Source organism: Eurytemora carolleeae, unplaced genomic scaffold (assembly GCF_000591075.1).
Source record: "Eurytemora carolleeae unplaced genomic scaffold, Eaff_2.0 scaffold2123, whole genome shotgun sequence".
Lineage (NCBI taxonomy): Eukaryota > Metazoa > Arthropoda > Copepoda > Calanoida > Temoridae > Eurytemora > Eurytemora carolleeae.
In genome coordinates, this window is record NW_019398691.1 from 1 (window position 1) to 15,000 (window position 15,000).

Consider the following 15,000-nt stretch of genomic DNA (forward strand, 5'->3'; position numbering starts at 1 on the left):
ATCAGGGAAATTCTGGGGAATAGGTCCTCAGATGGTTCCATGGAAAAAAGTTCCCAACTATGTTTACTGGGCTGTACTTTAAGGTCGCTTGGACTGCATGTTGTATACAGGTAGAGTAAACCAGATCACATCGACTAATAGTCGATTCCACGTAAATGCCCATCCGACCTACAAAAAGTGCCCACCCGACCATACAAAAAGTGCCCATCCGACCTACGAATGCCCATCCGACCTACGAAAATGCCCATCGAACAAAAAAATTAATTATTTCATACCTACTGCGATAGGCATCCCAGCTAACATAAAGACCGACGGCGGAATTCATTTGAACTATTTTTTTTGTTCATTTGAACTATTTTTATGTTCATTTGAACTATTTTTTTTTGTTCATTTGAACTATTTTTTTTCATTTGAACTATTTTTATGTTCATTTGAACTATTTTTTGTTTATTTCATTAATAATATTTTAATAGTTCAAATGAAAATAGTTCTAATGAACTAAAAAATAGTTCAAATGAGCAATATATTTACTCGTTTGAACTATTGTTCATTTAAACTACTCACGTGGTCCCAAGTGCAGTAGTTGAAATGAACAATAGTTCAAATGAACAATAGTTCAAACGGCAGTAGTCCAAATAAGATAGCACCCATCTTTAGTGTAGCAGATGTGCGTAGGTCGGAAATATGTCATTGATGAGTATTAAAGGTCGTCTTACACTTTATATGTCCGAATGCCGCTGATATCTTTCTCTGATGTAAAATAAAAATCTCTGAACTATAAATTGAAAGTCCAGATGTAAAGAGAAAACTGGGTATTGGGGTATAAGGCATTTAACTAAGACTGTTTTAGACTGACAGTCGGCCCAGAAATTCTGTTGTAACACTCTAATCTAACCTAACCCTGTAGTAGATCCAAGTCCTGTGCACAACGCGTCGATCGGAGTGCGTGTTCCAAAAATCTTGCACTAGTGTGGAACCCCAAACCTCATGAATGACTTCTATTCGAGTCATTAAACTATACCGATTTGTAGTTCAAATCGGATTACAAAAAAATGGAAAAAAGTATAGCATCATGGGTATCCTGTTCTTTTTATCTGACATGTTATGTAACAAATCCTGGCCTATATTTAATATTTGGTAATTTCCTGTAGAACGAGTTTTAGCCCCGCCCCCCTCCTCCTCCCCTCCTATCAATTTTGTACATGAATCTTGTATAGAAGACATGGATATAATTGACCATGGGGCTGCAATGTCTGGCCCCCTAGCCTGTCCTATATCTGCAGCGCTCGGCCCCGTAGTCGCAGTGCTCGGTCCAGAAAGTGTCTTTAACCTAACCTAACTCTAAATATATACTAATTTTGTTAAAAACTTGAAACTAAAGACCCCTTCTGGCCGCAGCGCTCGGCCCAGAAATTGTCTTAACTTAACCCTAAAATAATAACAAGATAAGTGGTCATGTACAGACCCTAATAGTTTTTATACTTAATACATTTCTTCTCATTTAGAATTATATTTTCAGAAAACGATATTTTTATATAATACAATATGGGAGGATTCGAAGCCTGGCTGTCTTCCAAACTTACAGAACTTGGAACAGACGAGAGTGTTTTTAGTCCATATATCAGTAGGTCATTAATATCTTCATCCACATTTTATTTCAGTATGCTTTTAAACTACTGTGTTTTAAAATTTGATTTTTCGAAATTTACGAAATAAACAGAGGAGCTTGTTTGCTGATTTTCTTTTTTAGTTAGTAAGGTACCACTTAAACCTTTAGCTGAGCTAATATAATATCTATCATATTTTTTTTTCTTTGTGACAATATTGGATTTATACTACTGTGCCATGTGGGAGGAAAACCTACAAAACGCATTTTGTTTTAAGGGCGGTATCTTTTGATAAAGATTTTAAAGAGACGGATGTGAATATGTCATTTAAAACTTACTGTAGTAAATGTTTTTCTGAATAATGATTCCCCTCCTTCTTATGAAAATAATTTTTCTTTGAAAGAAATTTATTCGCTGAATCAGGAAAAACAAATGATTTTTAAGAGAAATGGAAATTAAATGTTATGTCAAGTAAGGACGAAAAACTTTCCTTTTCATTTATAGTTTTTTAATCTCCCCCCCATCTTCGAAAATTCTTAAAAATAACTCCCCTGTGCTTTAATGTAGACCAGGGTCCTTTTATCCTATTATCTTGTCCTAGTTGGAATCCTGTCTGGTGACGAGGAGCTGGAGGAGAAGAGAAATGGAATCCTTGAAATACTCTCAGGAAAATATTGAACTCAACCAGTTTATTTTTCATTATTTTAATGACGGGTTTTCATCTACATGAAAGGTTCCTTGGGTCCTTATTTCTTTGTCCAGTTTCTGAAAAAAAGGTTAAGAGAAAAAAATTGGAAAAAAAAATTTACATTAAGTTGGGAAAGTGAAAAAAATCATTGGGTGGAAGGGGAGTAAAAGTGAATTAATTTTAGTATTAGTAGGATCCAAGTCCGGAAATTTTATTTAATCAACGGATATCTAAACTTATAGCGATTTGAGTTTATATATATTGTGTAGATGTTGTGAGCGAGGAATCTTTAATAAATTCAGTATTAAAGGGACTTTGAACTTTAATTAACCCTCCATGTCTGAGATTCACAATGGTACCATTTTTACCTGTGTCCTCTATCAAGGATTCACAATGGTACCATTTTTACCTGTGTCCTCTATCAAGGATTCACAATGGTACCATTTTTACCTGTGTCCTCTATCAAGGATTTATGCGATATCCTGAGTTTCTAGCTATAAAGTGCATTATTTTCAATCTAGGGTTTAGGCTTAGAACTTTATTAATGTTATTTAGAAAAAGTTTTTACGGGTACCATTCTGAATTGGACATGTCATGTTTTTAATTTAAGTTAATAGTCCCTTTAAAGGAGATAGAAGATGAATGGAGTAAATTTAACAATAATTCTGAACCCGTCAAACCATCACTGCAGTCAACTATAGACATCAGGGAGGTTGTTCGTCTCATCTTGATAAACCAGTTCATCACGACAAATCAGTTCTTGGGAAATATTATATAATGATAAATAAGTTCTTGGCAAATATTTCATCCTGATAAATCAGTTCTTGGCAAATGTTTCATCATGATAAATCAGTTCTTGGCAAATATTACATTATGATAAATCAGTTCTTGGCCTTGCTAAATATTTCATCCTGATCAACCAGTTCTTGGCAAAATTTCATCATAATAAATCTTTTCTTGGCAAATATTATGATAAACCAGTTCTTGGCAAATATTTCATCATGATAAACCAGTTCTTGGCAAATATTCATCTTGATAAATCAGTTCTTGGAAAATAAACCAGATTTATATGGAAAATAAATGATTTTCTGAATGAAAAGTTTAGAGGGGGAGTAAAATTGTTATCCAATTTTTCATTATTTCTCAAATCTTAAAAAGTTTTTAAAGATACCATGCCGTTGTTTCATAATTGAATACCTTTGTGACTAAATTTTTTAATGCATATAACAATATCTTAGGGAGGAGTAAATTTATTTTCAATTCTATTAAGTGATTTCTCATTTTTATCCGAACTTAAAGGGATCGTAAGTATAATTTCAAGTGACGATTCCCAATTCACAACGGTACCCTTAAAACCTTGGACCACTTGGACTGATCAATAATGTCGGACTTATTCTTATTAATTTGCAAAAACGGGTTTAATTGTTGAACACTTTATTTACAAGTTGTTTTAGGTTTAAAAAATTTAACTTTTACTTTCTGGACTTGGCAGAAAATAAATACTGTCATTCGAGTTTTTGGAAACTGTTTAAATGCAAGATCTAACTGTACACAGAGCTCTCTTCACATGATGAACAGTCGAAGGTTTAAAGGGTTCCGTTGGAAATCGGGCATTGCCCTCTTTTCATGTAGGGTCACTTGAATTTACGCCTACAGTCCCTTTAAACACCAGAATAAAACATGAAAAGATGAATCTCGAAACAAAGAATATATGATCTAGTGACCAGATGCATAAAATAATGGAGGAGAAAATGCAAAGCTTTAATTTAAACAAACATGAAATTTCGGATGAGCAGAAGAAAATTAAACAAGCCATTCTAGCTTCATACTCACAGGTTTTAATAATTTAACTTTTTCTTAATTAGATATCACTTCACCAATTTTAGCTGAAAACGACTGTAAAGAAAACATTAAAGGGGGTATTGGCTGAAACCTAAGAATCCGAGGAGTTGATTGAGAGATATCAGAGTTTTATCTGATGTTCCTGAAATTAATATAAAACTGTCAAAATTATACCAAAACGTATTTATGAAAGATTTTATATCAGATTCGTAATATTAAACAGATCATATTCAACAAATACGCAACCAATCTGAAAACATCGATATCCCAGAGGAGCCCAAGAAACTCAAGTTTGCTCCTATTTTTATTTGAATTTAATAATTTTTCATTTTTAATAGATATAATTGATAATAGTATTTATGCGTCCGGAACATGTCACCAGAACTCCAACCAGTGGCAGTGCAGTATTATTGTCACGTGTCTTCGTCTGTATCACGTGACCAGTATACTGCATTGTCATTGGAGGGATTTCTGGTCACGTGATACGGACGTATATCTTACAATGCTTACATATATACGTTTTGGTCTAAATTTGACACTGTTTTATGCCTATTTCTAGAGACAGGAACATCAAATAGATGTCAAGGTATCATTCAACTCCTGAGATTGTCAGGTTTTTGCTTTCATTTTTCCTTTACTGTCCCTTTAATACAAAAAAAAGACTCAACTCTTAATTAAACTGAAAGGGGAATTAATTTTCATGAGTATGGTCAAATATGAAATTGAAAGATAATGCTGTTGAATATAGATTTTAAATGCATGAATGATGATGATGATAATGATGATAACGATATATTGTGATGTGTTGTTAAAAGACAATGGTGATGATATTAAATTAACTATGATTATACTATGGCTAATAGAAATGAATAAAGAAGACATGAATGATGATAATAATAATACTGATAAAGATGTATTGTGATATGTTGTTAAAAGACAATGGTGATGATATCAAATTAACTGTGATTAAACTGATAGAACTAGTATTGAATTAAGTTGATGTTGATGATGAATAAAATCTGTTCAAAGGTAGAAGATGGTGATGAAAACGATGATGAAGATGATGATGATCATGATGATGATCTTGGACCTGGATCCAGCGCAAACGTCCAAGCCGTCCAACAGGTAATTTTTTATCAATTCAAGGGTATTCAATAATTATTTTGTTAAACATTCTATGTTTATTGAATCTTATCCTCGAATTTTTTATTAAAAACTTCTCTTTCTTATTTTTTTTTTATATGTAAGGGTTTAATTAAATCATTGAATGACAAGAAAATTAATGGTTTCCTATTAACAGAAGAAAATTAGATTTTTGTGGAAAATATTTGTTTAAGAAATATCTTGAAGAAAAAAATTTCTAACAGAATTACAAAAATTAGAATTTTTTTCATTTGGACATTTGACCGAATTTCTGTGTGTCTCTACTCTACAGGGACCAAATTCAATGAATTGCGAGAAGTAGTTGAACTACGTAGACTTAGTTGATCCACTTCTCTTCATCTAGAACTGTAGCTCAACAAGGTTCAACAGTTCAACTTCTTCTCTCTGTTCATTAAATCTTGTCTTAGATTTTATTTTTTATTTTCCATTTCTTGCCAAGCCTAGATAATAATAGATATATTCTATGGTAGGCCCAGGCTGAATGGCGGGAGACCCAACGACAGGCCGCTATGGCGAAGAAGGACAAGGACAAGCAGGACAGAGAGAATCAGAAGAAACAAGCAGAGGACAGGAAGAAAAAAGCCCAAGATAAATCCGCCAAGGGAGAGCGGCGAAGTGGCCGATAGAAGAATTATCTTTAACATTTTTATTTTCAGAAAAAAAAATAGTTTTAAAATGAGTCAAAGGAACAGCAGTGCTGTTTCTAGGCTGAAAATGGATTATATGAGACTAAAGAAGGTTTGAATTTCCATTTATATTTTTTATTTCATAATATAATTATCATATCATATGGCTAAAAAAATTGTCCCCAATTTTGCTGAAGAAAGATATTTATAAAGAAAAAAATTTCTGATTAGGATCCTGTACCCTATATCGTTGCTGAACCACTACCCTCTAATCTACTGGAATGGCATTATATTGTGAAAGGTCCAGGGGATTCACCCTACGAAGGTAAAAGTTGCAGGTCTGATTCACAATGGTACCCTTCAAACCTTTGTCTCAGCAAAAATGATGTTCTTGGGGCGCTTTGCAGTTTTTTCCCATTTTTAATCCAAGAAAGAGATTAAATATACCTTTGTTAATCGGGCATGAAACACTTGATTTCGTTTACAGGCCCATTTTGTTCTTACGAATTTACTATTTTGCAGTGCTCAGGTTCCATTTAGTTTGCATGCGGATCCGGATCCTGGATCCGCATTGGAAAAAAATGAATTCGGATCCAGGTTATTTCTTTGAAATTTGCTGCATTTTTTTAACAAAGCTAAATTTTCAAATTTTTTGTCTTTTTGCTTATTTTTATGCAAAACTTTTTAAAGCATTCAGAAATTAGGAAAATTTTTCAACAGTTCAAATTTGGGTTTGAGAGTAAAAAATGTTTTTCTTGCAGTTTATGGTTGATAGTTTGACCCTTGGATCTGGATCCGTGGATCCGCATATTTTTGAGGATCCAGATCCGGATCCAGGAAGCCAAAATCTCTCGGATCCGGATCCTAAGCACTACTATTTTGTATAACCTTTTACAAATGTTAAAAGCATGACAGTTGTGTGTACTATACAGAAATTATTAACTATGAGTAAAAAATTAACAATTTTCTTAAAATTTTAAATTAAGTAAACAACCCCTTTAAGGTGGGCAGTACCACGGGAAGCTAGTATTTCCTGCGGAGTTTCCCTTTAAACCCCCGTCAATATATATGATAACTCCGAATGGTCGGTTCAAGGTAAATTATATAAGAATTAGAGTAAAAACAGGGGTGTATATTTTCGTTTTAAATCGCCCCTCCCCTTTTTAAAAAAAAAATTTCCCCAGAAGTAATTTAGTTTTGCGCAGGCCGGGAAAAAATCTTAGGTTTTTTTTACTGAATTTGGGGAAAAATTGATTTTTAAAGGGAAAAGATGATTTTTTGGTAAGAAGTATCAAAAAAAAGAAAACTTGCCGTCTTTTTTTCATTATTTTCCCATATTATCAGAAAAATATACACTTCTGAATAATTAGAAAATATATTTCTTATTTATACAACATCCCTATTTATTGGAGACTAAAGAGCAGAGTTAACCTTTAAACCTTTTTAGACGAGTTTTTAAGTTCAATTTCAATTAATTCAATCAATCAATTGATCCAGCTATGAATTAATTAATCAATCAATCAATCAATCACTTAATTAATGCAAAAGCTCTTCGCTCATATATTTATATGTTAGCTATAGCTAGCCAAACGACTGGACCAAATTGGCTGACTTTTTTTTCAAGAGGGTTTTTTCCCTACTTATTTTTACTCCACGGGCAACGCCGGGCATTAATTAATTTATCTATCAAACAATCAATCAATCAATTAATTATTGTCTAAAGGCTTTACTTTTTGAAAAAGATGCTCCAGCATTTTGTGTTTTGAAATGCTCCAACGTAAATGAATATATTTCTAGACGGATACCAGACTTTGTTTATCCATCTCAGATTATCATCCAGATACATGGAATCCAGCTTGGTCTGTATCCACAATATTAACAGGTCTGTATCCACTTTACTGTGGTCTCTATCAATCATGTTAACAAGTCTGTATCCACAATACCAACAGGTCTGTATCCACAATATTAACAGGTCTGTATCCACTTTACTGTGGTCTGTATCCACTGTATTAACAGGCCTGTATCCTCATTACTTACGATGGTCTTTATCCTCCATACACACAGGTATATCCACTTTACTGTGGTCTGTATCCTCCATACAAACAGGTATATCCAGTTTACTGTGGTCTTTATCCTCCATACAAACAGGTATATCCACCTTACTGTGGTCTGTATCCTCCATACAAACAGGTATATCCACTTCACTGTGGTCTGTATCCTCCATACAAACAAGTATATCCACTTTACTGTGGTCTGTATCCTCCATACAAACAGGTATATCCACTTTACTGTGGTCTGTANATACAAACAGGTATATCCACTTAACTGTGGTCTGTATCCTCAATACAAACAGGTATATCCACTTAGCTGTGGTACGTATCCTCCATACAAACAGGTATATCCACTTTACCGTGGTCTGTATCTTCCTTACAAACAGGTATATCTACTTTACTGTGGTCTGTATCCTCCATACAACCAGGTATATCCACTTAGCTGTGGTCTGTATCTTCCATACAACCAGGTATATCCACTTAGCTGTGGTACGTTTTCACTATATTAACAGGCGTATATATAGATATGTTCAGGTCTACTCAGTTGTATAATTAGATAATAGTTATGTTCACTGTTCAGGCTAAGTTGTATATATAGATATTAAATATGTTCAGACTAAGTTATATATATATATATATATACATAAATGTTCAGATTAAGTTTTATATATTTTTAAATATGTTCAGGTCTACTAAGTTTTATGCTGGAAACGACCCCGACATTAGGCTCTATAGAAACTACAGAGAGAGAAAAGAAGAAATTTGCCTACAGGTCAGATCGTAGGGGTTATTATTTTCATAAAACAACCCTCCCCCTCCTCCTCCTCTTTGAGGCTTGAAAAAAATAGGGGTTTCTTCGCGGAATTCGGGGAAAAAAGATTATTCATAGTGAAAAAAATAAATTTTTGGGGAAAAGTTTCAAAAAAGGTCAGTTCCCTTTGTCCCCTCTGTAAATAGTATCTAATACTGCAAAGGTTATAAGAGGCTATTTATTTCTCATTTAACGGTTTAATTTGAAATTAAATATCTCTATTTATAGCTTTATAGATCTCGACATATCATTCAGTTTTTGAGCTTAATCAACTCATAAAAATGTCTTAATAATTTTGAGGTCGTTTGTCTCTTGGGAATGTCTGCGTTTTGTTATGTTTTGGTTTGTGGTCAACGGCCCATTAAAAAACGTTTATTTTTTTACCATGGAAATTTAATTGAAAAATATGGTGTTCAAATATCTTCAAATAGTCATTAATCTAAAACCCACGAGTCTATGACCTCCTAAATTGTATCTATCTAGGTCCCTGGAGTTCAACCTGAAGAGCAAGGTGTTCAAAGACCTCTTCCCTGACCTGAAGAGGGAAGCTGAAGATGAAATTGTACGTAGAAATCTTCTTCAATCTCAACAAACAGTAGTTCCGGTGAATATTTATACTTATAGTTCTGGTGACTTTATCTGGTGATCTTTAAAAATCAATCAATCAATAATGATTGATTTAATACAGTGTTACTCACAATGGATTTATAAAGGACGACCTGAAACTCTTTAAAATGTACGAACTATGACTTGAATTTAGTCGACAAAGGAATAAATAACTTGAAAGTTGCCGGAAATAGTGAATATAAGAAAAGAGATTGAATAAATTTCCTACAGTCGTCTCTGAAATTCCATCTTTTATGGGTAGCCCCTATTTTTACGTTGTAGATAGGAACACTTCTGATATCTAGCCTAAAAACAGTAAAAATCTAAATTTTTCTAAATTAAAAAAAATTATATTTTTTTAAGGATGAGAGCGTGAGTGAAAGAAGCGCCGGAATGCCGGGATTTGTTTCATTCTTCCTCAATCTCGGTGGAATTGCCGCGCTAGCACTTCTAGTCAACTATGTTCTACAGACACTAGAACTAGAACAATAATAATATATAACACAGGTTTCAACATTTTAAACACAAACTTGTCAGGATTATGTTCTCTGGTAGAATCTGAGGGTGTATATTTTTAAGGATTAACCCCCCCCCCCCTCCCGCACACTTCGCGAATTTTTTTAAATTGCATCTTTTATACTTTTCAAAAAATCTTTAATTAACACCTCAAATTCATCTCTTTATATATAGTTCCCAAGTCACTTTGTTCCAAGATCAAACTCTGATTCGGCCGTCTAGGCTTTAAGTTGTTTTTTTTCCGAGCCCGTGTACATTAGATAACGATATGGCTTTCACTTTGCGCACAATTAAACCTAGACATCTGAAATTATTTAATTTTAATTTACCCTTAATTATAAGTGAGCTATTAAGAATATTTTAAATTATCTTGAGGCTTTTCTTAAACTGAATGTTATATTTTACAATTATCACGGGCAGCCGTAGTACAATTGAATTTCCAAGCCGGGTCAACCTTTCCGGTTCCAGTTTGTACTTTACCGCACGGACAGTGGGTTAATAAAGCAGACAATCAACATGACTAGTCAGTGCAACAAGGTTGACGTGGTCAGACTTTATGCTTCATATATGTTGAATATATTTATAATTGATTTATTTGTTTTTGCTTCTACCCTTACCTCCCTTATGTTAAAAATGTTGAAATCTGGATTCGAGTCTGCTAGCCAAAAGTTTATAAATTCCTAATATAATTGTTTAATTATTTAAAGTTAGATTGCACAAATATTAATGATATTCTTTAATTGTTCTCTGCCTATTTAACCCTATTCCTGCTGGGGGGGGGGTCAATTTGACCCCCCCCCTGTAGTTTTTTTAAAATTACTCAACAAGTATTGGTCTGAGACTGTTGAAATTTTCTGACTTTTCCTACATACCCAAAGCCCTCCCTTTAGGCCTAAAACCGGGCTTTAATACTAACTGCCTGAGTCCTCAGGCACACTGCCTGAATGACTGCTTTTTCCTGTAAAGTGAGAAAGAGAGAATTCGAAGGAGAAAGAGAGAAAGAGTTTCTTCGGTAAGTTTAGTTCCTCCACGCCTCTGAGTGTGTATGGTTTAGTAGGAAACCTGGTAGAATTACTGAATCCCGGCCCTGCATTTAGTCTCGAACATCAAAAGTCCAGATTTATTTACCCGACATCGGAACATTAGTCGGTTTATGTTTTTTCCGGGTCAAAGAACATCCAAACGGGGAAGGACTGCGCCCAGCGCAGCAACGTTCTGATAACGAACGTAGTGGAAGATTCCATTAACGAAAGGCAAAAAACGATAATTCTAAGATTGTTAACGAAAATAAATGGAAAATAAAATTTATTTTTATTATTGTTTTTGCTTAAAATTTGATGAATCTTACATGTAATAAAAATTATTCGTGTTCAAAGGGTATTTTTTCTTGCTCAGGCGATATTTTTAAAAATAAATAGAATAAATTCTTGCGCCCTCAATGTAATAAGTAATATTAAACGGCTGGCTCCGTTAACAATTTCGTAAATATCCATTCTTAACACAATGATATAATAGTTAATATAATTGAGATCGGATTATAACAAAAGATAACTGGGGAAAGAAAAGTAGTAGTTTAAAGCTATTTCTTAGTACTCATAAAATCTGGCCCCCAGGATTCCTCTATAATTAATGGTCTATCATAAAAAATGTTCATTTATGAATATATATATATATAAANTGTATTAAAAAATCTATAACTAAGAAGCTGGTCTGATTATTTCGTTAGTTATATATAAATATAGAAATATTATGTATGTACGAACTTGGGAACCCGGCGCTGCCCAGGTTACATAGTTATTCCCGCCATTTACCCGCAATTGGTCTAAAATCATGATTTCAGCTATTTTTCCCTTTAATAGGTGACCCACTAAACTTAGAATCTCAAAATTCTCCCGAATTCCCAAATAAATATTTGAGTCAAATCGGTCCAGGGGTTCAAGAGTTATAATCGGAAATGCGAAATGTAGAAATGTACTTATAGCCGGCCATAACGTCACTAAAATATGTTACAAAAGAGATTTCATCGTTATCTGCTGATTAATTAGGACATCTTTTGAAATTCCGATTTGGGCATTTTTGTCTATATGGATTGTCTTAAGACTTGTGATAGGAAACTGGTGACATGTCCTTTATAGTTCAACTGGTTACTGCGTAATGCCAGATCATCCAAAAAAAAAATCTCTAACCTTGATGGTTATGATGCTAAGGTGGTTTATCAAAAATCCAAAAATATGTTATTCAAATTTTAGAAAAACTAGTTATTTTTATTTTTGAAAACATTAACAACATATATTTTTAAGGGGTTTTCAGATAAGTAAATCTTAGGTTTGTAAAAGCTCAAATAGTTTTTTAAATTATTGACATTTTTGGATTTTTTGAAAACATTTTTTTAATGACCATCCTCTCCTTATGTTGTTGAATGCTTACAAGTTTGTTGACTGTTTAGCGTATACAAAGTTTGGGTCAGTTGACATTTTTGCATCTTAATAATCGTGATTTGAAATATTGACAATTTTGATTCTTTAGAATCGTAATCATTACTGTTTGGAATCTTGTATGAAATATTTATAATGAATATGTGAATATGTATAATTTTCTATGGTTTCTTACAAAGATGAAGTATTTCCAGTTTTTGAAAAGAGAATACACAAATAGAAATAAGGATTCTCAGATTTCTTTTATTGTTTTTCGCGGATTTTGTCGGTTAAAATTTTCGAGAGTATTTCTTTGATTATATTAGATTAAAGGTTTTATGTTTCAACATATTTAAGTATATATATAACTATATACAGATATAAATTATTAGTGTTAAAAATTGTGATTTTTATTTTGATAAAAATACAGATTATATAAATAGTAATTTTTAATATTTAACCTCACGGTTAAAGTTCAGGTTTAAATTAAGTCAAATGTGGCATTTGACCATGAACTTAAATCTTAAGTCAAAACTTTTCGTTCTTTAGTTTTAGACTCAGGAGAGGGAAAGATAGAGAAGAGGAAAGACAGGGAAGGGGAAGGTTTGTTCTAATTTTTGTGGTTATATTTTTGGTCGTTATATTTAGAGTTATGTCACTTATTAAACAATTCTTAAAATTTAATGCATAAAAAACCATCAGGGCTGGTACCACTCATTATTCAATATAGGGAAAGGTGCTTAATAATGGTGGTTTCTGATTGATAGACTGGCACAATGTCGGTTGTTGAATCCATGCAAATCATAAACCCAGGCTACAATTTTAATGTTAAGTCACTTTGAAACTGTAGAATGCAGGTAGGACAGCACTAGAAGTCTGATTTGATCAAAGTTTTTAACATTCTCATATGCATTAAGCAAATAAACACAATTCATTTCTTAATTTGCTATTAATTGAACAAGTAATCGCTCCCGCTAAAGTTTCTTTATCTGCTGAAGAAAAAAAAAAGAAGAATGAAAGGTTTAATGGGAGTGACCGGCTATGCAGGTGGTTGTACTGAGAGTGTAGCATTTTGAGACACATAATATGTTTTAATGATGTATAATTAATGAGTTTCAGTGCAAAGTCCACGTTCAAAATCATCCATTTGGGTGGTTACGTTTAGAGAATCGATTTTATTTTAAATTATGAAAGAACGACGACAAAAAATGTAAAAAAATTTACAGTAAACTAATTAGATGTTTTGGAACATATTTCTCAATAAATCAAAAGTTGAAAAAATTATTTCTTTTTCATCATTATATTGAATTTCTTCGCAGATTTCTTTAAATTCGTCAAATGTCGTCTTTTCAATAAAAATTCCGGGAAATCTACAGGAAATGATTGTTAACAAGGAGACATTGAAAGTGTTTTATTAAAGGGTCCTTTCCTCAAAGGAGTCTTTTCCTCTCATACAAAGAAAAGAATCTAAACATGTTAAACCTGTTGAACCATAGATTACAATGTTGGGTTTAAGAAAAACAAAGAATAGGTTAGAGGCAAAGAGTATTAAAAATCCTGACCCTTAAACATTTAGAAGTATAAAGATTACAAAACAATTTTTTAGATCTATATTGCGTAAGGCAAAAAATAATTATTATCAAGATAAATTTAATGTCAAACAAACTTGGAATGTTCTTATAAAAGTTGTAAACTCAACTAATTTAAAATCAGATATTCCTGATCAGTTTCATTGTAATGGTAAAATTATTTTAGGCTTACAAGACATATCTACGGATTTTACAATTTTGCGTGAATGTTGGATCAAGCTTCGACTATAACTATTCGTGCTCCGAAACAAAATTTTACAGAATACTTATCAACCCCTGTTGATATAAACTTTGTATTTGCAAATGTGACTCCTGAAACCATCTCTGAAACACTTTCTGTGCTAAAAAGTAAGATAAGTTGTGGTAAAGATAACAGAGATTATGCCAAATATAATATCTCCTGTAGTCTATATTCCTGAAAGCTATAAATGTGCCATAGGTAATATCTATCTACAAATAATCGACCAATAAGCTTATTATCCTCATTTTTAAAATTGTTAGAAAACCGCCAAATGTTTTAAGTTCATAAACAAATACAATGTGTGTCTTTCTATGAGACTATAGAAGCAAGTTCTAAGCTTTGCATTAGATTTCTTTCTGATTTATGTACAAATGACCTTAACACAGTTCTTGGCAGAAATTTATTTTCTATTGCAAATGATTGTTCTGTAAATCCTTCTGATCTTAGTAAAATGTTAGTTAAGAAACAAATGAAATATTTTGATGTCCCATTGGGACATGTATGGAAAGTTCCGGTTTTACAAGAACTTGTAAATACAAGAATGAATAATTTATATGTTGATTGTTGAAGGATTCGATGATTACGTAATAACTTAAATGATAAATATGTTATGTAATGAGTAATGATCAATGTTGTCTATTTGTGCATAATTTTGCATATTTTTTTCTTTTCTTTTGAAAACCTGTATTTTCAAAAATTTATTTAAACAAATTTAAACTACACCATTTCTTTATGTATTTATATCTTTGTGTGTGAATAAATCTTTATGATAATAATATTTTAGCGGTCGACTAATTAACGACAAGAGTCTCAGGATGACTAACTATATATTTTATTCTAATTTA

General features: G+C 32.5%; 1 protein-coding gene across 4 annotated transcripts; it reads left to right on the forward strand.

Moving 5' to 3' along the window:
- Positions 1–4,001: 4,001 nt before the first annotated feature.
- Positions 4,002–10,741, forward strand: LOC111717591 (ubiquitin-conjugating enzyme E2 J2). 4 transcript variants are annotated; one of them, XM_023493089.1, is made up of 10 exons: positions 4,002–4,130; positions 5,167–5,262; positions 5,772–6,039; positions 6,159–6,252; positions 6,931–7,022; positions 7,725–7,809; positions 8,666–8,750; positions 9,273–9,393; positions 9,759–9,902; positions 10,551–10,741. In XM_023493089.1, the coding sequence occupies exons 2-9, from the start codon at positions 5,174–5,176 to the stop codon at positions 9,885–9,887; spliced, it is 963 nt and encodes a 320-aa protein (XP_023348857.1). In that variant the 5' UTR covers positions 4,002–4,130; positions 5,167–5,173; the 3' UTR covers positions 9,888–9,902; positions 10,551–10,741. The 4 variants fall into 4 exon arrangements, with proteins under 4 accessions (XP_023348857.1, XP_023348858.1, XP_023348859.1 ...); XM_023493090.1 differs by having other exon boundaries at positions 10,559–10,741; XM_023493091.1 differs by having other exon boundaries at positions 10,566–10,741.
- The last annotated feature ends 4,259 nt before the right edge of the window (positions 10,742–15,000 follow it).

Bases quoted from the DNA above. Each gene is read 5' to 3' on its own strand.
- LOC111717591 (XM_023493089.1), top strand. From the start codon at position 5,174: ATGGTGATGAAAACGATGATGAAGATGATGATGATCATGATGATGATC. The intron at 8,751-9,272 runs GTCAGATCGTAG...GTATCTATCTAG, and splicing joins AAGAAGAAATTTGCCTACAG to GTCCCTGGAGTTCAACCTGA. The intron at 9,394-9,758 runs GTGAATATTTAT...TATTTTTTTAAG, and splicing joins CTCAACAAACAGTAGTTCCG to GATGAGAGCGTGAGTGAAAG.